The sequence below is a fragment of the Calonectris borealis genome, chromosome 4 (genome assembly GCF_964195595.1).
Source record: "Calonectris borealis chromosome 4, bCalBor7.hap1.2, whole genome shotgun sequence".
NCBI lineage: Eukaryota > Metazoa > Chordata > Aves > Procellariiformes > Procellariidae > Calonectris > Calonectris borealis.
The window spans coordinates 34,093,303-34,119,507 of record NC_134315.1 but is presented as its reverse complement, the minus strand read 5'-3'; the positions used below and the strand labels follow the sequence as shown (position 1 = coordinate 34,119,507).

General features: G+C 38.7%; 1 protein-coding gene across 3 annotated transcripts in view; it reads right to left on the bottom strand.

Annotated features, from left to right (window-relative positions):
• Nucleotides 1-22,612, bottom strand: part of MICU3 (mitochondrial calcium uptake family member 3) — a 59,062-nt gene extending 36,450 nt beyond the window's left edge. For 2 of the 3 annotated variants that reach the window (XM_075149163.1, XM_075149164.1), the window contains exons 1-4: nucleotides 9,324-10,136; nucleotides 5,301-5,332; nucleotides 4,294-4,372; nucleotides 152-199 (exon numbers count right to left, since the gene is read on the bottom strand). In XM_075149163.1, coding sequence (XP_075005264.1) covers nucleotides 152-199; nucleotides 4,294-4,372; nucleotides 5,301-5,332; nucleotides 9,324-9,546 — 382 coding nt within the window. In that variant the 5' untranslated portion in view covers nucleotides 9,547-10,136. Of the gene's footprint in view, nucleotides 1-151; nucleotides 200-4,293; nucleotides 4,373-5,300; nucleotides 5,333-9,323; nucleotides 10,137-22,330 lie in introns of those variants that run through there. The other variant, XM_075149162.1, reaches the window with a different exon arrangement.
• Nucleotides 22,613-26,205: the final 3,593 nt, after the last annotated feature.

Genomic DNA, 26,205 nt, shown 5'->3' with positions numbered 1-26,205 from the left:
GCATGATAACATTTTTTTCCGTATTGGGATATGTAGGAGAGGGGGAAAAAAAGAAAAAGAAAAAAAAGGAGTATTGTAACGTACAGCAATACATTCAGAGTTTAAAAATTTATAAGGAAGTTTTTGGGCTTTTTTCTCTAAGAATACTTACTTGTTAAAATACATAAGAGGAATAAATATTCTGTGTAAGATATCACACCTGAAGACAAAAAAAAGTTATGCCATATTAGTTTCACCTTGTCTTCATATCCTAAACTTGAAAATATTAAATTTATGCATAAGAAGGAGAATTTTTGTACATGTGCATATGCATATTCATACTTCTGTGCATGTGACTGTATTCAATCTGGTCAATGAGTTATTTGTCTAAAATATTGATCTATGGGGTGGGATTTTTTGTTTGGATTTGTTTTTTGAGTATTTTAAGGGAGGAATACATTAAATACTGCAAATAAACAATTATAGTCAGTGGAGAATGGCTCATTAAACAGAAGCTGGCTAGATTCTTAGAAGCTAATAGAAATTATTTATCTGGTTTTCTTTCCGAAAACCCACCAATAATTCGTGACAACACTCTCTAACAGTATGAGAACATTTACTCTGAGAACATTAATAGTACTACCTCCTGATACATATCATTTGAGTATGGTTCTTTACTTTAATACGTGCTTTGTAAGTGCATGTCCTATATAAATTGAAAACTTGGCCTCAGGTTACTTACAAAAGCATAGATTTGGGCTTTTGAGTTGTCTTTATATGCACATTTTCATAATCATCACCTGAAATTTATATTAAAACTCTTACTAAATGAATGTGTAAATTTTGTTAACTATTTTTAAAGCCTTCTAGAGACATTTGTACTATCTCTTCTACATTCAGGAAATCTGTAAGGAATACGTCCTAAGCTTTTCACCTTTTGTTAGATGTCAAAAGCCAATCACAGTGTGGAATGGCACTTCCTTTTCTCTTCAGAAGTGATTAAGGCAAAACTTAAATTAGAGCTGAAGTCATTATCCAAATAGTATGTCCGGTACCATAAGCTGTACTTCTGCTTTTCTAGCTCTTGGGTAAAGAGAGAACCTTGCAGAATGCCCATAGTACCAATGAAGACAAGCATGTTACAGTTCAGTAAGAACTGAAAACAATGACTTGCCGCTCTCCCAAAAGCCCTTAGCTCTAATGATCTTCGAGGCTGAACTAGCAGAACTGGTTCTTGCTTTCTAACAAATTGATTTTGTCTGTTCTCCAAAACCAAAAGTGTTAAGTCAGTCCACGATATCAGACTATTTCAAAAGAGTAAAAAAAAAGTATTTAGATGCCTGAGAGTAAAGATGTCTATCAGCTGGGATTTTCAAAAGTTGCTGGCTGTCTCCTTGATTTCAGTCCAAGTCAGGTGCGAAAGTTTTTCTAAAAACAGCCACATCTTTGGATGTTTAAATATCTTCTAAAATCTGACTTAACTGAATATGTGACAAACTATGTAAACAGTCATCTGAATTTTCTTCACTGAAAGACCTGTAGAATTAAAACTCAGAACATGGTATCATTCATGTGGATTTTACAGTTATTTGAACACATTTAACATCAGCACTTCCAACACTGCCAAAGTAAGGAACTTTGGCATTTTCTACTAATATTTACAGCACAAAAAGTTCTAAATTAATTCTGTCCGGAAATAATACTCAGGGACGACTTTCTGTCCCCTTGAATAGCTGAGATATGAAAATCTCAGTTATATTTCTCTTGGATCTGTTCAAATGTCTCCATAAACCTTTGATCACACAATACTCCTCCCTAAAAGCCAACTGTCCTGAAAGAGGAGCGCCTTCAAGGGAATAATGTCTACTGTCCTCAAACATAAAAGAAAAAATAACCAACCACAGAGATCTCCACAGATATCACAGAGACTGGAATATAAAGACATTACAAAAGACAGTTAGTTAACTGAATTGTCTTTGAAACCAAATCACATATTAGAAAGAATCACTAAACCCCTCAACCTTTACCAGCTGAAACGCTGCCCTCCCAACTTCCATTCCATTCATGGAAAAAAAAAGATATTTTCCAACGTTTTGATCCAAGAGCAAATTTAAGTCTTCAGAACCAAGATTTTATTACTGCTAGTAGATCTAGTTAGGAAGGCTACTAAGTATTTTTAATACCACCTACACTTTTCCTCAATTTACACATAGCTCCACACTGAAGATGAGCAAAGATTAAATGCAAGCATTTAAGTAATGCATGCTCTATGCTTTATCTTCTTGATTTTATACAGCAGCTTGCAGAAATTAGTTTTCAAAGGCCTGCTTGAATCTGTTTGGACAAGCAGCTATCAAGAAATCAGATACCTCAAAGGTTCTCATTCAGTGATGTAAAACATTCTTTAATAGCCAGTCAATAAACGTAAATATAAATTTTTGTTTGTTTGATGACACCTTCTTTGTTGTAAAATGGAGGAAGAAAGTGCAATTGTCAAGTAGTCCATTACAGGTATCAAGAGAGCAATATAAAAGGCCTTGAAAGCATTCTCTCCTTTTGTTTGTGCTGGTATATTGTAGCTGTAGACAGATAGTTCTGGTTGATTGCTCTGAGTGTTATGGGAGAGAGGCTCTGAAATGATGATTGAACAGAAAGAAAAACTTACACTAAGATCAGAAAGAAGAGAGGGAGGTCACTCGAGGGTAAAACATAAAAATAAAACTTAAGGACAACTGGCATAGATCTATGTGGCTCATCTGATTTAAATGAATCTATGGCAAAATAAATGGACATAGGCTTTCGCTACTTGCTTCATATTAAAATGTGCATGTTTTAAAGAAAATGTAAATTAATCTTGGAGTTTTCATGTCATGTACTAAATAAACACTAAATTAGAATTAAGGAGACCTGAATTCTATTCCCATTCCTGCCACTGGCTTACTGAATGACCTTATCAGTCATAAGACCCATCATCTTCTCTTATATTATCTATAAAATGGGATAATGGAACTCACTTTTTCATAAAGCATGCTGAAAAGCTATGTAAGTGCTAAAGTTTATTACTAATTTTACCAGCCTATTACACGAGTTTTGACTCCTCTTAATTCCATCAACTTCTGTAGAATTTCACTGGCAGAAAACTGGAGTAAGATATTGTTGAATCAAGACTGCACGTTGCAGACATTTTATTACAGATTTAATAGGCAACATCCAGATTTTTTTTTAAAACTGATAATGTATTGATTTAACAGATTCTGAGGCTGAATTTTTATGTAATTAATATTTCAAAAGTCAGCTGTTCTGAGTACATGGAAAGCAGCCTAGAGCAAGGAAATACAAGGAAATACAGTGCAAAGATGTGCCAGTTTCTGCCTCTCTGGAGTTCTGGCTGCAGACTCAGGGAAAAAAGTGAGCGTCTCTATGCACTGGATATTCGAGCCCGGGATCCTCCTCTGAGAGCAGATGTATACTTACTCCTTTAATAAATTTGAGTTGCATTTGAATTAGATTCATCAATTACATGCACACGTTTGATTGGAATTTTGTTGTTGGCATGCATATTTTCAGCATTCATAAAGTGTCTTTATTTTATAGCAAGTACTCGTGGCTGCTTTTCAAAATATTTAAAACACTCCACCAGACCTTTGCCATTCTGAATATATGCAAAGGAATATGTGAATTATTTCTCATAAATAGCTTTTAAATGTCTGTACACAAGCCATCATAGGGGTTTTTTTCTGTGTTTTTTGGTTTTGAAGTGATAGAGTTTATTAAGGAAGAAAAAAAAAAAAAAGAGGAGACCAGGAGTGTGGCTCATGGCTCTTCCTTTACCCATAGTGTGAGTTTTAAAAGCTATCAAAGCCCTCATCTGCAGAATTTAAAGGGATATATAGCATTTCTGAAACTGTCTCTTTGTGTTGGGAAGAAAATGCTTATTCAGTGATTTAAGATATCACTCCCGTCTTTAACAATAATCACATCATTGAACCTGTTCAAAAAAGAGATATTGTTAGAATACTCTATCTATGATCTATAGATCATTCTTCATTACAACAAACTGCACTTGAAACACTCAAACGTCAGTTTAACAAACTCTAAGACACCAATTCACTTAAAGAGGCTAGCTGTAAGACGGCATGATTAAAACACTGTAGAGACTAAAGAGAACTTTTCTGTGCTGTAAGATGTAGAAAGCAACAAACACTTTTTAGCTTTTTGAACATGTGACTCAGATTAAAGTACAACATCACTTTAAAAACAATAAATTAATACAAGTGATAATTTGGTTCAGGAAAATAAATTCTTATCCCCCACCTTTCTCGTTAAGATTACGGAAAAGTTTGGATGATCCTTTCCAAACTGGTGGTGTCTCCATAAGGATCTGATTCAGTTCCTAAAAATAAGATTTAAAAAAGATAAAAGTATATATTTAAATATTTAATGAAGTAGTTAACAGATTATGAGTTAGGAAATCAATATAAACATAAAAACATATATATATAAATATAAACATATATAAAATATAACAGACTATGAGCTACGAAATCAATATAAAGGACAAGGAACTGCATGCAAATCTATCAGTGAATTTAACTTCAGTTTACCACAATGACTTTGGAAGTACTCAAAGCACATCTATAAATTTTGCACACATGATTATTCCAAGAATTGCTCATCTGCCTGAATACTAAGTGTTTGCAGAGCTGGAGAGAGACATATAACCTATCTGTTGCTGAAATTACTCACCACTGCCCATATTCACTGAAGCCAAGGATAAGTCCCCCTGGATTTCAGTAAGGTTTTCATACAAGCTCCACGCAACTGTTCTTTTAAAACACTCAACCTGAACTAAAGCAAACTTCATCCATGAATATGAATGTACTTTACTTAAAATACAGGGATACAGACAGAATCTTTTTGCAGTTGTACAAATGTAAGGGGAAAAAAAAAAGTAAGAGGCACTTAAACATCACAAAAGGTAGAGAGTGGCATCAGTATTTCAAGCAGCTTTGGATACACTTGTTACACTTAGACACTAAAGAAACTCAGTCAGATACAGGCTGAGGAAGGAACTGACAGAGGCTTGAGAAAGTCAGTAAATCCAACATAACAAGCACAGCTGCTCAAGTATCTTTGAGATTCTGGATTCAGCTGAGTCTGAAGTGACAAAAAGGAAGAAATCAAAGTCTCTCTCTTTTTTTTTTTTTTAATGAAGATTTAAAAACTCCCTTCTTTCTCCTGGGACTCTAAGTTTACATCATGAAAGAAAGTAACTGTATCAAAATCTATGGTTATAAGACAGCACAGGAATTATTGCCCACCTGCTTTGAAAGGGATCGCCACTTTTTAGCACCTGCAACAAAATACAAAGTTATGAATGTACAGAATTTAGTTATGCCAATGTGGTGTCACAAAAATTAGACTGCATCTATACTCTCCGTTTTCTAGCCAAAGAAAAGGTATTTTTTCTACTTCATAAGGCTAATCTTCAACCTGGTTCCAAAAAATTCTCTTTATGTTATAAAAAAAATTAGCGTAATACATAGCTAACTTTAAAGAACCAATTCAGATGTATAGTTTTTAATCCAACACCGCTTCAGTGAGATAAAAAACTTTCTACCTCCAAAATACACCACTAAAACATTAAACAGGAAATAGAAGGCATTCATGTTAACCTGTGGTATCAATATTCTGACACAATTATTTAGTAGCAGCAGTGCAGATTGCAGGGAGACCTGGATTCTGGCCCTTGCTTCAGGGACTACTCATACCTTTTAAAGCAAATACAGAAAAAAATCATTGAAACTACACCAGGTGCTAAGACTCCCTTCAGCCATTCCTACTAACTCAGATTCATGCTCCCTTCTACAGCCTCTGTCAGGCTCAATTTTTTGTAAGTGGTTTTAACAGAGGGACTGAAGAGGGCCTCCGGTTCAGAACTGGAACTGCTCGTTAACACTGAAAACTGATAATGAGTAAGACTGAGCAGATGCTTTTTTCCTAACGCCTTACATGACAGACTCCAGGAGCAGAAAAAAATACTTGTATTCGACAACAGTTGTCCACAACCATCCAAGAATCAAAACTTGAGGTTCATCGCCACCTTCTCAAGACAAACATTTGCTCAGATACAATATTAAGATAAAGCACTGTGAAAAATAGTATGTGGTCAAATCCATAACATTTTGGTTGGTACAGTCTCATTTTTATAGAGCAAAACATGCTGTGGTATTAGAAATCCCTTCCTCGTGATGAACTTCATGCTCTATTAAATAATTATCACAATACAGAAGCTACTCACCATGGTCTTTCATTAGTTCATGGTTAGAAACTCAATAAAATTTTAGTTTTACATCTTGGTAAAGGTTAGCACCAAGACTGTCTGCAAATCCCACTCCAAGTATGGTGGAGTTATATCAAGCAACATCATAACGTGAGCCAACAGATTTTCTTATACTTTTCAGTTTAATTTTTTAATGCCAATTAAAGTCGTCTCAAAATACTAAGTAAAACCCAACAAAACAACCTCATTTGCCATACAAATTGATATATGTTTATGCCTACCATAAAAAACTTGTGGAACAAATATATCTAACTTTCCAATCAGACAAATTCCCAGTCTCATACATTATACATAGATTTTATTTCTAGAGAAGCAAGTGAAGATTTATGTGTATATACATACTTCTTACAGCTCAGCATTAGGCTAAAACTCAGTATTAGGCTAAAACTAAAAAAGCTCTATAGTTAAGAGCTAAAGGGAACAAAATATATTTCCTCTTCTCTTAACTGGCTTTCTAAATATATAAACATATATTCAGATGATAAAAATGTATCAAGCATGACTGTCAAAAATATTGTATTTTCCCAAATGAAAGCCTGCACCATAAAGGCAGCAGCAAGAAGTTAATTATAGCATTTATTTTATATTTTTTATAATAACTGCCTGGAGTAAAAAGTCACATTTTATAAAAGAAAATATACTCATATTAGCTAGTGTTTAATCAAAAAAGGAAGTGAACACCCTCTTGACTTTTGTAGGGTTTACAAGACTTCCAGAGCAAATCAATCACAATAGATGCATTCACTGAATCACAAATCTCATTCAGGTCTAGTATTATTAGCTTTTCTATAAAGCAGACATAAAGAGCTACTATTACTACTCTTCAAAGAGCATTTTTGCTTTTTGACAAAACTCAAGACCTTTCTAGTCTTCATCTATAAAAAAAAACAGGTGTATGTTCTTTTTTTTTTTCCTGCAAAATATAGATGCTCTAGTATGTCAACCTGAATGGACCCAATTATTTACAACTTGTAACTTATTTACAAAATGATCCAAAAATACAAAATATGATGTTCAGAATATATTATTTTATTCAGAAAAATACCTTTCTTAAACTTGCTATCCTCCATAGAGCAAGACAGAAAATTAAGACTTGCCCAAACAGACAAAGCGGTACTTTGACAAAGCTGCAGTACAAAGATTAAAATTAACAGTCAGAGATCAGAAGCTGGAAGTGGTAATACCTGCAAGGTCACCTACTTCATCTATTACTTCCTACTTCTCAACCTTCTGTCCAAATGTCCCAGACAATATGACTTCCACTATAATGAAGTCATCCACTTCTACTTTGTTACAGCCTCTTACACTCTCCATTAAAATAATTATCTCAGTCATGTAATCTCTGATACTAGTCTATAAAACTAAAGGACATCCAGGTTAGTTTTGCTTTCAGTCTCAGAGATCAACTGGATGCACAGGAAGGATTTTGATACAAACAAGGTTTGCTACACTGAACTCAGAAGGGTGCCTGACTGTTCAACTCCAGATCTCTTCTCCTTTGGCATGAGAAGAACAGAATGTCCTTGTGAGCTTAACACTTTTTAGTTTGGTTTGGTTTGATTTTTAAAATCTGAATACTTGCTGTGAGAGAGGAGGAAGCATAAATTTCAGTAGCATGGAAAAATCTTAATAGCAAACCATACCTACAGTGTGGTCAAACCAGTCAAACTGTTGTAAAATGGAGTTAAAACAAAATGTTTAACTGATGTCCGGTATATGGCACAATTGCTTCATGACCATACATGGTGAAACCCCATTCCACAGTAACAAAAAAAAGAAGACTTGGAGATCTGGGCAGAGGAAGTAGATATAAAGTGCTGATGTGTATTTGTATTAACTTCTGTGATACGGAATCTGCTTCCTCTCTTTTTTAACTGCAGAGCAAAAAAAGAGAATGAAGACTTGCTTTCTGGTAAGAGTTTCAAAGTTTTGCAAGTTTTCACCATCTAAGCTTTATCTTCTGTCTTCACTGTTACAATGAGATTATATCTTCATTCAAAAGTTATAGAAGTTTTGATCACTGATGTGCCATGGCTGAATTCTTTCCTCTTGTTTCATTACTATTAAGAGAACAAAGGGTAAAAATCTAACATCTGCACAGAGCTTTAAGCTCTCCTCTGACTGTCTTAGCTGCTTTTGACTGTTCTCTATACTAGCTTTGTGGTGTAGACTTTAGGAAGAAAGACCTAAGGTGAGTTATTACACACGTCACACCTGAGCAAAGATATTCACTTTCCCCAGAAGTTGTGTGCTGCTACCAATGCACTGCAAGCCTGAGGGCCAGGAAATCAAACTAGATCAGAAATGGATCACCTTACTATTTAGTCACTCTTTGATACTTAAAGCAAAAATTTTACAATAAGTGAACTAAAGTTGATAGTTTATTTTTCATTAATTTAATTAACACATAGTGCTAACTCTGGCAACTTCTAAGTGTAGAAAGTGGATCCCCTGGGGGACTGAAACTCTTACTCAAAGCATGTTATTTAGAAAGCCATGATATGGTTATAAAATCTCTGTAGGGCAAAAAAACCCCAACACGATAGCAGATGACAATTTAAGATGGCAAAAATTGCAAAACCATGTTATCCTAAATTATTTAGAGAACTCATATCTTGCCTGCCTATTTACACAGAAACTATACAGAGGAGGAGGCAAGAGTTTTACAGCAATACTGGCCTGCTCAGAAGGAAACCATAACTGTAACTGTGTCAACGGAAATGGTACAAATGAACTTCCTGTCTTTCATGCCTGTTGAGCTGTCTGTGACCTCTAAGACAAGAACGTTTAACTAATGACTAGTATACAGATGTTTACAATCTAATAACAGTCAGGATATTGATTGTATGCACTTGGATACCATTAAAAGCAAAATTGTGGAAGATGCAGTACCTTTTTACCACAATCAGAAACAGAAGTAGTAATCAAAAGCAAATGGAAAAATAACATATACCACTAGCATTTTCCCTAGCAATTTTATCAATATAAAACTCCTGCTTACATTTGGGTTCATCATTTGTGACAGCCTGAATGAAGTCATATGGAGTCATATATAGCTGTCCTTCAAATTCTAAACTGGCAAACCTACGAAACCGTTGCTCCCGAGGAGTTGCATAAAGATGTAAATCTTCAAGGTCTGATCTGTTTTCTGTAACCTTCAAAGACAGAAGGGAACAATTTTTTAATGCATGAAAAAAGTTTTGGTTTACAATTGCCACTGCCATTCACCATAAAGAAACTGTAAATGTAAAGGTGATAATTCAGAAAGTCAAATGCATCCAAATATTTTTGTATGGTAAGAGCTGAAACTACAATCAGGATTTCACTGCTATCATTTTCAGTCTTCTACAATTTTAGCAATAAATCTTTATGCATTGAAATTGTTAACACTACCCAAGCCCAGGAAAAGGAAAAGAAAAAAAAAAAAAGGAAAAAAAGAGAACTTGGGCTTCTGAATCATAGAAAAAGGGGCAACTTTAACTCAAGGAAGTCCATGTAACTTCAGCAGTCACTCTTCAAACAACTCTGCTAAAATTATTTCAGTTGTCTGACATTTCCAGAAGAGAATGGAATAACACTTTTTTTATATTGCTTCTTAGTGTAGAGCGCAGCTGTTGACAATAATAGACAAGACACCTCCATAATATACTCCAGTGTACTCTTCTATGGATACTGCTATTTCAGGTATCCAATGCAATTAAAACTACCATACTTGCGGGAACAGAAGAGAACATAATTATTCCTCCAGAGTTACAAAAGTACTACATGGCATTAAGTTCACACCTCATGAGAGTTTATAGATGTCAGGAGTTTCTGGTATATTTATCATCCAGCTGATTTACATATAAACTTAGTAGTACAAAACTGTAAGTGTTCTAAATTATTGCATCTTTGTGTTACACTGTCAAACCTTTTAACAGAAAATATGCTACCGCTATCTGAAAACTTTTTTTAGCCCATAATGAGGCAAGCTCCTCTGTGGAATCAGTACCTTGAAGAAAACGAAGTATCTTGAATTTTTTTTCAGAGATGAAAAAAACAAACCCAAACTGTTTCATAAAAGGAAGAGTAATTATATTGCTAACTTCTCCCAGTATGTTAAAATAGGAATGCAGCATCTTATCAATGAAATATCCCAAGCTGCCATTGTCCTTACTCTTGTTGTCATTTCATATGGTATCCCTAAAATTTTTCAGGTGTCAAACTAAGGAAAGGCAATAAGTAGCACATGGTTTAACTAATGTCTATGTTTTCTTTTAACAACTAAGAAAACAGCCAAATACATTTTGTTTTCCAGAGAGGCATCTAAACACAAAGAGAAGTTGGGAGAGGTCTGCAGTTGCTGTCCGCAAGAGATAACAGTCCTCAACCACAAATGGAAATTGGTTTTCCAAAACCTTTCTAAGAATAGCTTTCAGATCTCAGCAATTAGAAGCAAAGGCACATTTATACTGGTCAAAAATCTCACTTTCCTTCTGCTTTCCAAACAACGTCCTTAAAAAATAAAACATTAGTAAGACTACGGCAGTGAAACAGAATTTTATGGCCTCAGTTGTAACTAAGAGATTAAATTACATTTGTAAAATAGACAAATCAAAAATGAATGTCTAGAAGAGGTCAAACACTTTCTATTTGGAAAAAAACAAAACAAAACAAAAAAATCACATGTATAATCACAATGTAACAGAAGACTCGCAATGTCTTGATTTTATATATGGGAGTCTTAGTACTTCAATACTTTATCTAGGACATTTTAACCAGCCTTCTAGAAGGCAAAAAGACTGTGGACTGCATAGCTCTCTTTCTGGACTGTCTCTAGTCTTTCTGAAATTATTGCTTCTACTCTGTGTGTGTGTGTGAAAATGTTTTGTTTCAATGGAAAAAACTGTCATAGAAAGTAAGAGTAATAGAAATGCTTATACAATAATTTTCAGTAGACTGCTCTACATACAAATATTCTGCACTTCTGCCTAAGCAGCAGCTTTAAACCTGCTCTTTGTGGTTTTTATCATTTTCAAATGATTACCAAATTCAGAATGACAGAAAAAAGCTAAATTCTCTTCTGACATACCCACATGCAAGCCAAAATATTTCTGTCCTATCTCACTGGTCTTACTGATCCTTCAGCAGTCCAGTGGCATTCCAGCTATGCCTTCATGTGGGATTTACACGACTCAATTGTTTTGGTAGAGCTTGTAGTGACATAACTGATTATCCCTGTATTTGAAGTTTAATAATCTATCTTATTTCTGATACATAAGTTACTTTATCACTATTACAAACACGCTTTTGAATACATGCACATTGTAAGCATGAGTAATAAAGCAATATTTCTGCAAAGTCAATTTTCAGAAAAGAAACTGCTTCAAGGCCATATTACACATGCAGTACGTATAATCGATTGTAATCAGTCATAATCAATCATACATACTCAGGAGAATCTGTAGATAATGTATCACTCAAGAAATATCATCTTAGTTTTGATCATTTAGTATTTGGAGAGCATGTTGAGATTCTTTGCCCTCTCAAGAAATTCACACTCAGGTACTACTGCTTAATATTTCGCTTGAGACACTTAGAAAAGCATTTGCTAAATTCTCAGACACATATTTCAACATTATCTTAAGTACTCTATGCTACTATAAGTACAAAATAACATACTGCAAACATGGAATTTTCGAGACACACTTAAACTTAACTCATGCCAGTGCTCAGGTCTGCAAAACCTTAATTTCTGCTTCATTTTAGCCAATCTACAGTTACCCCTATAGCAATATAGCTATGCCAGTATTTCACGCTGTGGCTCAAAGTCATTGTAACCTGACATGAATACAGCCTGCCACCAAATGGAGCAGTACCTCCCTAACTGCTCAACACCCTGCGTGCCCTTGCTCTGGCACTTTATGTTCATTTTTCCAAGCGTCAAACTGGATAAGGGAACTGGTCTGACTGAGAACTTTTTGTTTTGGTGGTGTTATTTTTCAGCCACATAAATGCCTGGATCTACCCCACAAGAACAGTTATTTGTTTCAAAACCTAGGCCACAGGAACGTGCAGCTTATGGAAAAGAAAATATCACCTGTTGCAGCAGCAAGCTCCACCTACTTCAAGTTAAAGTGATGGGAAAACATCAGGCTTAAGCATAATTTTATTCCAAGGAATAAAAATACCACTTTATTTTGAGCTTTGTGGTTTTATCTGAAAGAATCAAAACAAGTTGTTTCTGCTATTGGTCCAATATGAATTCAAACAAATGTATACAGGGCTGAACATGTATTAGATCACTGGTCCATACACTAAATGTCCAAATAAAAGCAAGGTTTGGCTGCAGAAGACTCTAGGCACACACCTTAGCAAACTGACAAATAAAACCATCTTTGGGAATAATATTATTTTTGTCCAAATTTCTTGTTCAGAGCTTTCCTTCTTCTATTACTGCTTATCAATTTATGTAATATACAGCAACTTTAAGACTCTTGCATGAAAGCTGTAATTATTAGGAATTAACCAATATGCTAATTAAAAGCCAAGCCATTCTAAAGTATGACCTCAATTCACACCTCTTCAGGCATTCATTTAAGAAATTTGTCTCAACACATAACTGTGAAAGGTCTCCTGTTTACCCCAACATTAGCAGATCATAATCCAGTGAGGCAAGTATGAGAATCTTAGTGACACCAAGTGCTCTCAATTGATTTATTTCATATTTATGCCCAGGTCAGGCAATCTTATTGTAGCAGCATCAGTATCAAATCCAATGGACACATGAACAAGACACAGAAAGTAGATGTTGAATACCTCAGGGAAGGTACTGTTGGTGAAGGAATGAACAGGATGCAATAAGATTCCAATTTCTATTTGAAGTTTCAAGAGCTTATCCAGACTAAATCTCTCTGTAATTATCAACAATCTTCAAAAACTTTCATGAAAGTACATCTCTTTGACAAACAAAAGAGGGGAGATTTTTTTATGCTGCTGTTTACTAATCCTCTTGGCAATCCTGCCTACTAATTACTATGATCTTGTATCATATTATGGTTCCCTGCCTTTTAAAAACTGGACACGGCCATTTCCTTCAAGCAGAATGTCACAAATCTCCCAATAGCAGTATTATCTTAATTTTAGGCGTAGCAGGTTAGCTCTGGTTTACCTGCACATGTACACCGACCTACTGTGTTATTAGAACTTTTAGGGGAAAAAAAAGCCCCACAGCTGAAACCAAGAATCTAGCTGGTAGCCAGAACTGCCATCCTTCCAACTTCACAACTCATGAAGTAAATAAAAAGAGGCAAGACTGAAGCTCACCAGCACTCATGGACACTGTATTATCTTTTCCCTATTCTCAAAAAAATCTAAGTGTTAATAGTTGTAATCAAACAGCTTATGGTTATCATCCTTCTGCCCTTCCTCCCTCAAACCCTGGTACCTTGTTGCTCCGTGTTTCACCTCCCACCCCCTGTCCTCCTGTGCCATACCCTTGCAGAAAGACTGCAGAGAGAACACAGCACCTTTTTGGGGTGCTGCTATGCACGGTCTTGGCTTCCATCTGTCTTCTGCAACACCAAGAACAGAGACACTGTGGCTCTTCTACGCTCAGTTTAAGTCAGCTGAGGAGAAAAAATGATCTTGGCCTATTTTCTTGCTGTTCCCTAACACAGAAATGTATATACACATACCTAATTCTCACACAGAGGAGACATTTCAAAGCACTTTCTAAAATGGATTCAGCACTTATATTCAAACCACCATGAGGCAAAGGAAACAGAGGGAAACATTTCCCCTAAGAAAGTCCATTTTAACATCAGCTTATCAAAACAAGGTGAGTAAAAATTAAACTGAAGACCAAATAGGTCTTCAATAATTTGGCAGGGTACTTCTCTGAATGGAGAGTATCACTCTTCAATTACGTGTGCTTCCATTGTAAATCTCTACTACCAATGTATTTCAAACAGCCTAAAATATCTGGAAAAGGCCTCAAAAGTTTCAAATTTATTATGCAAATGAAAATATGATGATAATGCTCTCCCACTAACATATTGCAAGGACTTAATATAATTCCTAAAAACTATTTTCTAGAAGTACTGCATTTAGAGAGGGCCATCTAAAGCTACAATAACACCACCATGTGTCTCACAGAGTAGTAATCCTTTAGATGAAGGTTTTTGGTATGGACACGCAACATTTTTAAGTCAAGCAACTTTGAAAGCATTCCTTGCAGAACCTCTTTCAGCGTGACACCCCTCTGTATTTTCTCCCTCTATTCACAGCCAAAACTCGAGTGAAGAAAATCTAGGCTTTCTATCAAGCAAAATTAGTGTCCAAAACCCATTCCCATTTTGGATTCATCTTTCATGTACTGTATCTATTGATGGAGACAAGTCAAAATGCCCTGAAAGTCTGGTGCTCTCAACAAAGGGTTCCATGTATTATTTGAACTTCCTTGAAGCATGGGCTAATCTCCATTTCTGGTCCCATGTTTGTCTTACTGGATCTCTTACCTCAGAGATATGGTCTGAATTTGGTATAACATGAATTAACCTGTATGGCCTTCCACTGAAATCCATGCAATAACTCTACATTGCCATAAGATGGCCTAACACAGGACGTGAGCTCACAGAGTGACATTAAAATAACTAAAATTTTGCAGTAGTTATGACCCCAAACTATCTGAAGATATCAATAAATGGTAACGATATGGCTCAGGTTCAGTGGAAGTAAAGTGCAGAAGATAAAACATGACATCATTACCCTTTCTATTAAAAAACACAAAAGAAATGTTTGCAAGTGTTAAGTCTCGTATTCCATTAAGTCAGTAATTCAGAAGTTTTATTCTGTGGCAAAAAAATCTAGTTTTCCCGTAGAGACAAGCTTAAATGCCAGATACAGGATTTTTCACTTGAAAATTAGAAAAACTGACGCCTACAAGCTCATAAAGCTCTGCAGAAGTAATCCGCAAGAATCCATTATCAAAACCCAGAACAATACTCCAACTCCTAGATTCTGAGAATATCTACAAATAAAGCAAAGTATTTTACAAAACAAATAGGTAAAAATATACATGCTGTGTGTGCATGCATATGAGGCAAAAAGCTCCAACAGTATCACAAAAAAACCCACAACTTTGCTGTGTTCCAAGTCAAATTAGTGTTCTCTTCCTTTTTCCAACTGAGATAAAGGTGAGACTATTTTAGCTAAAGAAGCCAGCATTTACTACTAAAAGTACCTTTTGCTTGCAGTCAAAAATATGTTCTGTTACAGTAGTTTAATCTTTAACTAATTTATTTCAAGTGAGTGAGTTTCTTTGAATTTTTGCTTGCAAAGTAATCTGTCTTCCATCAATGAGAATCTGTGCAAATTATTAAAATAAAAAGGTTTTCAAAGCAATGCTGTTCCTTACTTCCTTCGTTTATATTTGACTTCAGGCTTATTTAATGTGCTCCCATGTAGATAAAAGTAGCACAATTTTGTTTTCATGCTGGGTGGCCAAAAGGTTAAACGTCAAGTTCCCAGTGTGGGAAAATCCCAAAGTAGACAAAACTGTTTTGATGCTTACTGAAGTTGTATTTCTAGCAGACTACTTAGATGTAGTACAGCCAACAATTCTGTTAGTTGATCCCGCTTCACTAAGATAAGGACATTATTATATTAAAATATTTACAAGCATAGGAAGCTGGAATGTGTTTAAAATGCTGTAAAAAGGGCCCTGTTCAAATACAATTCTGTTACAGGAAATCCTTGGGGTAACAATGTTTACCTGTAAGCACAGCTATTCCAGAAATCCTCCAAAATAAGTATTACGCTAAAATATTCTCCCAACAGTCCCTCTTACATTAGTTTCACATGGAAGTTACTTCAATTCTAGCAGTTCTTCAAGAAGCTTCAGTCAGTGTGTATATCCTGCTATACACGTCCATATGCTTCACTGATGCATGACTAAAACATTCTAGTAGCTGGATCTATCTGTCCCAAACATGTATCATCCTTTTTCAACATCCTGAGGAAGACAGAATTAATGCTGAGAGGTAAACCTTCCTTTTCCTTCAGCATGGCTCTCACTACAGCTGGATGGCAAGCAGTATCCTTCTCAGCATGACTGACAGTGAGGAGCTTCAGATGTCATCAGCCATCTTTCTACATTTGGCAATTGACCTATGACATGAAATGCACGATGCTTATGAAAAAAGGTTAGCTACAAGTGGTTCTTGTAAAAATGATGCTTTACGCATCTCTTGGAAGGGCATCCTCTTTGAGCAGGCAGGAGAGTCTTCTCCCTAGGGGAGTTTGTCTTAGTTTTTGGAGTTAAAGTCTTGTTCTTCATTTCACAAAGATGGAAATAAATGATGTAATCCACTTAGAAATGTGCTGCTACAAATAATCTTGACCTTTTGAGTATTTTCATAAAGACAGAGTTTGACAGGACTGCTGAGGTACTAGGAAAAAAACCTCTGGAAACATCCGAAGTATGCAGCTTCCTTCTCCTGGAAATGAGTGTGCCTTCAAGGAACGTGATAAAGTACATATTCTGTGTCTGTCTCTCCCAGCCCCCCTTTTAGTTCCTAAATCACTTCTGAAGGAAGTGATTCTCAGGGGATATTTCATAAAAATAAATAGAGACCTGGAGTTCACTACCTTTACACAATGACAACATGGTTATAGAAAAGATCGCTTTGGAGTGCAGAGAGGCATCATTGGTATTTCCAAGACCATTAAAATGCTTTTACAAATGACACTGGAATTTTGGAAGTAAGGAACATGGAAGCAAGGAACTAGAAGACAAATATTGATTCCTCCGAGGAATTCTGACACTGGATTATGTTTTTCTAAAATTGTTATATTTCTCTGAAAAAACATGATACACAGTTGCTCTGTCAAGGTAAATACTTCACGAGCAGTATGTTGGATCAGGGCTCTTCTTAGGTCAATACTGTTCTCAGTTAGTACAGAGAATCTGTATCAAAATAACAGTTCTTTCAAAGAGTTTCCTGCTCTGTATAACCATCTCCTAGATTTTAAAGGAGATGCCTGTTAGTAGAGCTCTCCCAGTCTTCACCAAAACCTTCAGATACAAAACCAGCAGCTCTGAGTGCAGACTTTTACTTTGGTTCTGAAATGTTACATGGCAGCAATGCCGGAATTAAAACTGTTGCTTTATTATAGCGTCCAAGATTTTGCTCCAGGTAATCACATATAAACCCCTAGTCCTCAGAACTGGAATTATTCTCAGAAAGCATCTGGGAAAAAAGGAATCCTGTAGGGAGCTTAGCTTCATGCTGCTTCTGTAACAAATCTTACTCTCTACCAGAACACCTCCAATGATATGCTTGGTCAAGCAAGTATTTTTTTGTACTGACCACATGAGATTTGTCTGTTCAAAGAGTTTGCCACACCACTGACCCCGTGTTGGTGACACATATCATAGCTTACTTGACTTCTAGCAAACAGCATCTTCTTATTCATCTGTACATAAATTCACAGATCTGTTGTTCACCAGACTATAAGAGCTCATACTATAAGAGCTTCACAGAACAGGGAGAAAGATCTGCAGACCATTCTGACATACAGTTTCTCTAGGAGAATCAAACATAGGTTTTTTCAGTTACTCTCAAATGATGCACCTCATTTTTGAACTGGCCAAGAATGGGAAAGTGTCCCATCAAAATCTGTGTAATCATCAGTGTTAGTCCCGGAATCTAAAAGCCCTTTTAAAATGTATTGGTTCCATAAATACTACAGTAAATACTAGATGACAGCAGTAGGACAAAGCAACTAATTATCAAGGTATATATGATAAACTTATATTCTTAAATATTCCATCACTACTGCCAAGCATTATTTAGACTCAGTGATAGAATGTGAAGAAAAGTAATCTGTAGGGTCACTAACCGGGCCCAGCACAAATCTAAAGATATTTTCACAGGCCATATGAACATTATCTGGAAGCAGGTGACCTTCAAGAAGAAAGTTGTTCATTGAAAGTCAACATATACACTGGGTTAACCCCCCCTTTTTAGTATTTAGGGGGATCAGAAACCTATTCTGCTGTCTGCTGGAGCTGCCTAGATGAAACAAGGCGGCCATTCCATTTACTACACTTTTACAAAAAATTCATCTCAAGAAGTAAGAAAGTCATGTGGGAATCCAAGACTATAGACATATGTACTGGTTTTGGCTGGGATAGTTAACTTTCTTCACAGTAGCTGGTATGGTGCTAAGTTTTGGATTTGTGACCAAAACAGTGTTGATAACACAGGGATGCTTCAGTTGTTGCTGAGCAGTGCTTGCACAGTGTCAAGGCCTTTTCTGCTTCTCACATTATCCCATCAGCGAGTAGGCTGAGGGTGTACAAGACGTTGGGAGGGGACACAGCTGGGACAGCTGACCCCAACTGACCAAAGGGATATTCCATACCATATGACATCATGCTCAGCAATAAAAGCTTTTGGGAAGAAGGAGGAAGGGGCGGGGGGGCGTCCAGAGTTAAGGTGTTTGTCTTCCCAAGGGCGTGATGGAGCCCTGCTTTCCTAGAGATGGCTGAACACCTGCCTGCTGGTGGGAAGTAGTGAACGAATTCCTTATTTTGTTTTGCTTGCTCACGCAGCTTTTGCTTTATTTGTTAAACTATCTTTATCTCAACCCATGAGTTTTCTCACTTTTACCCTTCCGATTCTCTCCCCCATCCCACTGGAGGAGTGAGAGAGCAGTTGTGTAGGGCTGTGTGATGGCTGCCAGCCAGGGTTAAACCCCAAAAAGATGGATGAGACAGCCATAGCTATCTTGAATACTCTTGAACACTCTGAATATCTGAATACTTTACATTGTGATACTGTTTTCATTTATAAACTTACTATGCGTTAACCATTAAAAATGAAATTATCCATCATCAGTTAATGTTTCAGAATGGATTTTTTTTGAATGGAACCAAAAACTACGGGAGGAGATAGATTTTCTTTTGCCCACATTAGAACATTTTTTAATTTTTTAAGAATCTCCAGCAATTCCATGTTTTAAAGGAAAGGATTTCAGGGTTTGCAAGGGGTGGTCACTTTAGTGTCAGGACTGGGTTTTTTTAGTGGTTGTTATGTAAAGAAGTAAATAAGTTATGGTCTTTGCAAACCTCACCCAAAAATACTAATTTTGGTAGCTAAGTCCCCCAAAATTTCAACCTGCTGTATGGTCATTCCAGGTCAGAGCCCCAGGGGTGATGCAAGAAACATTCAGTGTAACTGCTTCCACCAGCTGCTGTAGATCTCTATAGCAAGACATTGAGAACAGAGACACCACCTGCTTCTTGCTTCCAATGATCCAAGTAAAAAGCACCTGGGAAAAGCATCCTACTGGAGGGAAGATGAGGAAGAAGCATGTAAATGGAAATATGAGGATGAAGTAGAAAAGTTTGGGTTGGATGGAAGGAAAAAAAAAGACTATGTTGGATAATTTGCCATGGAATGAAGAGCAGACTGAGACTGGAAATGAAATGGGGAGCTAGGGATATAGGAAAGGAGGGGGGGAAGGACAAACCTAGAAAGCCCCAGAAAATGGTGTCTGACTTTGTGCATCAGGAATAAAGGAGAAACGTCTTTGACTCCTCCTTGACCTTCCAAAAGCAGCTGGAAAGGATCCTAAGATATTTAAGCCTCATCATTCTTTGTTGGTTAGTGTATGATATATCGTAAAAACCTCCTAGCAAAACGTGCATCATATTTCCATCAAACTCATCTATACAGAAACTGTAGGTTAACATTCTCCAGCCATTACTCCAAACACACTCTGCAGTAGATCCAAGACCTCCAACCTTGATCCTAGTAACACTGACACTAATATGACTCTTCATAACAGAATTTTCCACTTCAAATATTATTATGTTTTTTAAACTGTTTAAACACTATTAAGGTCATTAAACTCAGCACTTAAAATTAGGAAGTAAAAAAGTTATTATCCCTCGGGCAACATGAATTGAGCCTTCTAATAAAGGATGTTACGATACAATACCATTGCACAATACCACGAATACCATTCAATGCAATTTCAACACAGTATTTGCATCCTTTTTTTCCCCTGGAAGACACCTGTGGAGGTGTTTTAGAAACCTGTAATGAAAAAGTTGGTGCTCATCACAGGTCTAGAGGGCAATCATGAATGGAGTATAGATCGTAGATGGAGCTCATGGTCAAACTACTCTTGGTAGTTCACCAGCTTGATCTGGTCTCAAACTGTGGTCTTTCCCCAAACACCACAAAGCTCTTCTGCAGCACGACAGTCAATAATAAAAAAAGCACAGCAACCCACTACCTCAGACCAAAAATTCCACAGCTATTTGATCCTCATTTTGGAGGGCTTGAGTTAAAAGGATGTTTTTTCAGGAAAGCTGAGCGCTCAGATCTGCAATCTGAAATCAATGAGACCACCTGTTCAAAAACAAAAAATTGCAACATAAAGGTTAAGTATTTGGAGATGTCAGTCTGTGCATTTAGTCTGGCCACACAAACTGAGTGGACATATTTCAACTTAATCTTTCAAATTTTCTGCTATCCAAACAGGAAACAGAATTAATTAAAGCCTCTTTCCACATAGGAACATAAAACCAAGCATGTTAATTCCCCCCCCCCCGTATTTGTCTTCAAAAAATAGTCTCTGTATACATAGAAGATATATTTTATACTTTTTTTTTTATTTTGCATTGATTCAAATATAACCTTTAGTCTGACTTTGCAACCTCAACGCTCTTACAGTGATGTGTGTGAAAATTCGTGATTACACATCACACTAAATTTATTGACTTTTCAAGGGTGCAGCAGCCATATTTGCCTCAAAAGACGTCTGAGAATTAAGACCAGATAAGTAAAACGGTGTATAGTTCTGTCAAATCAAAACAGTATGAAAGGCTGAAAGAGGTTGTCTTTGGTCCTCTGTGCCGTAATAACACACTCAAGACAACAAGTACATGAATAATCAGAAATACCTCAACTTCCCTTCATAAAGGATGCTGCCAACGAATCTGCCTTTTGGCTAACAACACAGGGCAAAAGGGCTAACACCACTCATGCTTAAGCCCAGAGCCTCCATTGCAAAAATGTAGATCCTCTTCCCAAACATTATAAGATAAACTTGATTTACAGAAAGCAGGCCGTTTGCACCACTGATTTCCAGTCTTAGCAGATACCATACTGACAAACAACCTAATCACGGCTCTTGACATTTTTAGAACTACCTAATTTTTAGATGAAAAAAACCCTACCAGTACCATACGTTATACAGCACTGTGCAGGAGTTTCTCCCTATCCCAGGAAACTTCATTTTCCAGGTTCACGTCAACTGCTTTTTGTAACCCATGGGTAGTCAACCAATGTTTTCGCTGAATTTGTCCAACCGAAGTGTTACTTATTTGCACCAAGCGCTATCACTTCTTATGAAGCTCTGCATAAACCTTTCACTCCACAGAAAATTTTACATTAAAGAAGACGAACACAGGTTTTGCACTATCAGTAGCAGTTCAATTCGCAAAATATTATTTTCTATTAAAGAAAGAGGAAGATTTCATTAGGACAGCTCCAGAGACGAAACGCAGCGTAGGACGCACACGGTACATGCTCTGAGGCGCAGCAAAGACGTGCCAACGCCCGCTGCCTACCACGACGCTCCGGTGACAGCTCTTCTCTCCTGATGGAGGACAGGTGACAAGCTCCTGCCTCTGCCCTCGTCTCCCGGGGAACCTGCCCGCGCAGGCTGCCTCGCCTCCCAGGCCAGGGTCACCTCTGCGCGACAGCCCGGGGAGCGGCTCCGCCGCCGCCAGCCGCCGCCTGGCAGAGACGTCTCCACAGCGAAAGGGCGGGGAGCGATGTTCCTCCATCCCCGCCGGCTCCGGCCGGCTCCCCAGGCAGCTGACAGCGCCCCGCTGGCCCCCGGCACGCCGGGCCGCCCCGCCGAGCGCGGCATGGAGCGAGGCCGCGGTGAGGAGGCGAGAGGCCGCCGGGCCGTTAGGCAGGAGGGGCGCGGCGCGCACACACCTACCGTCTCCTTGGCAGCAGCCGCCACGGGGATGGGGAGCAGCGCCCGGGCCCCGCCCGGCTCGACGACTGCCGGCTCCTGGGGGGGCTCCCGCCGCCGCTGGAACAGCCGGTACCCCACGTACCCGGCGAGAGCCCCCCCCGCCGCCCAGCCCAGCTCCCGTCGCCACCGCCTCAGGCCCGCCGCCCCGGCCCCGCCGCCGGCCCACAGCCGCCGCGCCGGCTGCGCGCCGGGCGCGGGGCCCAAGCGGCGGCGCCACCGCAGGAGGGTGCGCAGGGCGGCCATGGCCGCCGCTCCGCCCCAGCGACAGGCAGACGGAGCCCCCGGGGGCGCCGGCAGAAGCCTCGCGAGAAGCGGGGAAGGGGTGGGGAAGCGAGAGGCCCCCTCCAGTCCCCGCCCCGCGCCACCTGCCCCGCCGCGCCGCTACCGCCGGCCTGCCCGCGGCCAAGGTTCGGCAGCCTGGCCGGCGGCTCCCCCCCACCCCGCCTCCCCTCGCAGCCCACCGGAGAGGCTGGAGGCACCGGCTCCCGCCGCGGTGGCGGCAGGCGGCGACCCCGCGGGAGTGCCCGAGGGGTGGCCGTGGGGCGCGCCCGGCTCTCGGCACAGGCAGCAGCAGGCAGGGGCACGTTTTCTGCCTGCGGCGGGCTGCAGCCAAGTTAGCGGAGATACGAGGTGGTTAGACCGAATATGGAGAACGGGCAGGGACCCGTATCCGGGCAGTTTAAGCCAAAGTGCCCGGGAAGGGTGATGCATGGAAACTGCGACGAGTGGGGACGGAGCTCCTGCCTGGGCCTCGCTGCAGTTTGGCACGCAGCGCGCGTGCTGCCTGTGCTCGGTAACGTGCTCCAGGGCCTAACCCTGTGGTTTTGTCGCCTTGCTCCCCAGGGAGTGTTTCCACACGCCCAGCAATATGTGTTTGCAGAAACCTGGAAGCGCTACCTTAGGGGAAGGAAGAGCTTCCAACCATACCTTGTTTGCCTCCTAACCCTGAAGGCTGGAGGTGGCTGCAGCACAAAGATTGTTCACTGTTTTACTGCCCAGGCTTTATTAAAAGCATCCAGTGATCCCAGTTATCCTTACTGGAAGGGAGATTGCTGCGACTCCATCAGTCCTGTAAAACCTAGTAGTGCCCCAGCCCGTTTCCAAAGCCTTGAAAACTCTTGGTGCATACCTGGTATACAGGTGAAACTAAAAGCATGGGGGTTGCTTCAGATAAACTGAAATTAAACAGCGTTGCCTGTGATACTAACATTTGGCATATTAAGTCTTTGATTTTAAAATTTATTGAAAGCTGACAAATAGTCTGTCGGAGTCTTACAAAATTGTTTTGAACTGTGCTGTAAAGTGTCCGTAGGCGGCACTTAGTCCCACAAGGAACAGTTTTTAGAAATTAAATGTGAAACAGGGAGCTAAACAACTTATAAACAGAGAGTAATGCTGTCCTTTACCATTCTTAGACTGATCTAGATAACCTTCCTTCTGTTTGGTTGCTTACTGCATTGTTGCATGGGACCCAATTTAAATACTTAATTCCCTAAATACCAGTAGGCTGGAAACTTCTGCCTTCCCCAGGTCCACCTGACCGCTCCCTCCAATACCTCTCTCTGCACGTCAGGTTCTCAGAAAAGAGGGATTCTCCTGGCCCATTTCAAGAGTGTTTGCTGTTCCTTTCAGTTCAAAGTGACCCCAGGCTATGGTATCTCCTACCTTTTATACTCTCGTGTTATGAGGCCTTCTCATCAGGAAACCACAGACACTTGCCGTGTCAGCAGCCTCTCCTTTGATAAATATCCTTGGCTGCAGGCAGCCTCCTTAGCATAACCAAGCACTAATTAAAGACCAGTTGTTAAAGATGAGCATGTTCTTTTATCCCTACCTGGTGCTGACGGGTGATAGGCCTTGTCAGGCATTTCATGTTACGGCATTCTCCATGGTACAACCTGTGTCGCCACCTACGTTTCCTTGAAACTTCATAAGCTGCACACAAACATGTCAAGTCACAGCACACCTTATGGCATTTTTTGCAATGGTCAGGGGCATCCTCAGTCTTCTTCACATAAATATCTTCTTCCCAAGTTTCTGCCAGTTTTACTTTTTTTTTCCTAAATCTTTGATGGCTTTGTGGGTGTTGGTCTCTTCTCCCAAGTAACTAGTGATAGGACGAGAGGAAATGGCCTCAAGTTGCGCCAAGGGAGGTTTAGATTGGACATTAGGAAAAATTTCTTTACTGAAAGAGTGGTCAGGCCTTGGAACAGGCTGCCCAGGGAAGGGGTTGAGTCACCATCCCTGGAAGTATTTAAAAGACGTGTAGATGAGGCGCTTAGGGACATGGTTTAGTGGGCATGGTGGTGTTGGGTTGACGGTTGGACGCGATGATCTTAGAGGTCTTTTCCAACCTTAATGATTCTGTATTATTATGAACAAGATTTCAGAAAATACATAAACTATAACTCATTTTAATAGGTTTGAGACACTCTCATGCGTTTTCAATTTCTAAGAAACATTTCAGTGGTTATGATAATGTGTCAAGGGAGAACTGTGGCCATGTTTGTCAACCAACAATCTGACAGATCATACAACTGTAAGCATGGCCAAGGTTAAATTACCTCAGAGCTATGCCTGGAAAGGCAGGTATCTGGGGTGAATGATAGAATTACTACATTTCTTTCAATATTTTAGAATACTGTAAGCCAATTCATCCCTCAAGTAATTCCCTTGACTTCATTATTCCCATCTGCTAAAAACTAACAAATTTTTTGTTTTTTTTTTTTCAGTCTACCGCTTTATTTGTAAGTATGTTATATGTATGTTTCCCAAGCGAAAGTCTCGTCTCCAAATCTGAGCTACATCTCTGTACTAAATGATAAAAGGCCAATATAAAGGCCAATATTTAGGTGTCAAGACAATAATAGAAGCTTAGCATGACTGAAACTCAAGTATTCCTCCTGCAGTTACATGGGTAAGCATCCAGTCTGGAAAATTTTGTAGAATGTGGCTCTTGGATCTTTTCGGTTCTAGCTGCCTCATTAGGAGACATCATTCACCAATTCAATTACCTTTTTAAAATAGTTTAGTTTTTCCATTTGATTGGAAAAGAAACCACTTTTGGTCAATGTAGTGTCCCAAAGTAAACCTGTTTGCTGGATGAGTCATCAGTCACCTAAACTGTAGACATGAACCATGAGTTATCTTCCTGTTCACATTGTTTCCCTGAAATTGGTTAGCCACATTTTAATGACTTTTCAATAACACCTTTAGGCTAATCTTTTTTTCACTTCAAAAAATCCAGTACACATCTGTAACTACTTACACCTGGGTATGTTAGTCAGAACGTCCCTGGTGAGGTGTTTGCTTAGGAACAGGAGCACAATTTATTTGTGCAGCAAGTCAAAAACTGTAAGCTGTCTGCATATCTTATGTATGCAGCTTCAGAAACCATGTAAGTTAAATAAATCAAGGTGTTTTCTATCCAACGATCCACTTACAGAACTAATATAAAAGCTGCCAAATGAGGCATTTGAATGTTGATATATGTGGAAAAGGTCCATTCTCACTGGATGTGACTGTATGTAAATGTGTGCTCAGTACCTATCTTCTCTGTCCCATCCTGCTTATATAGGAGTTATTCCTATGTATCCACAAAAACATGGACAATAAAATAATGAATCTTAAAAAGACCTATGAATTTCTGTCTTTGTTTAAAGAAATAAAAAATGAAGGTGCAAGAAATGTAGAACTTCCTTTTCATTGGAAAAGATTTTTTTTCAGCATTATTTTTCCCTCGTCTGAGTTGTTGTAAATAGGTAGATATATTTTTATATATGTGTAAGTATACATGCATACATACCTGTAACTGTATCAGTTCAGAAGAAAAAGTT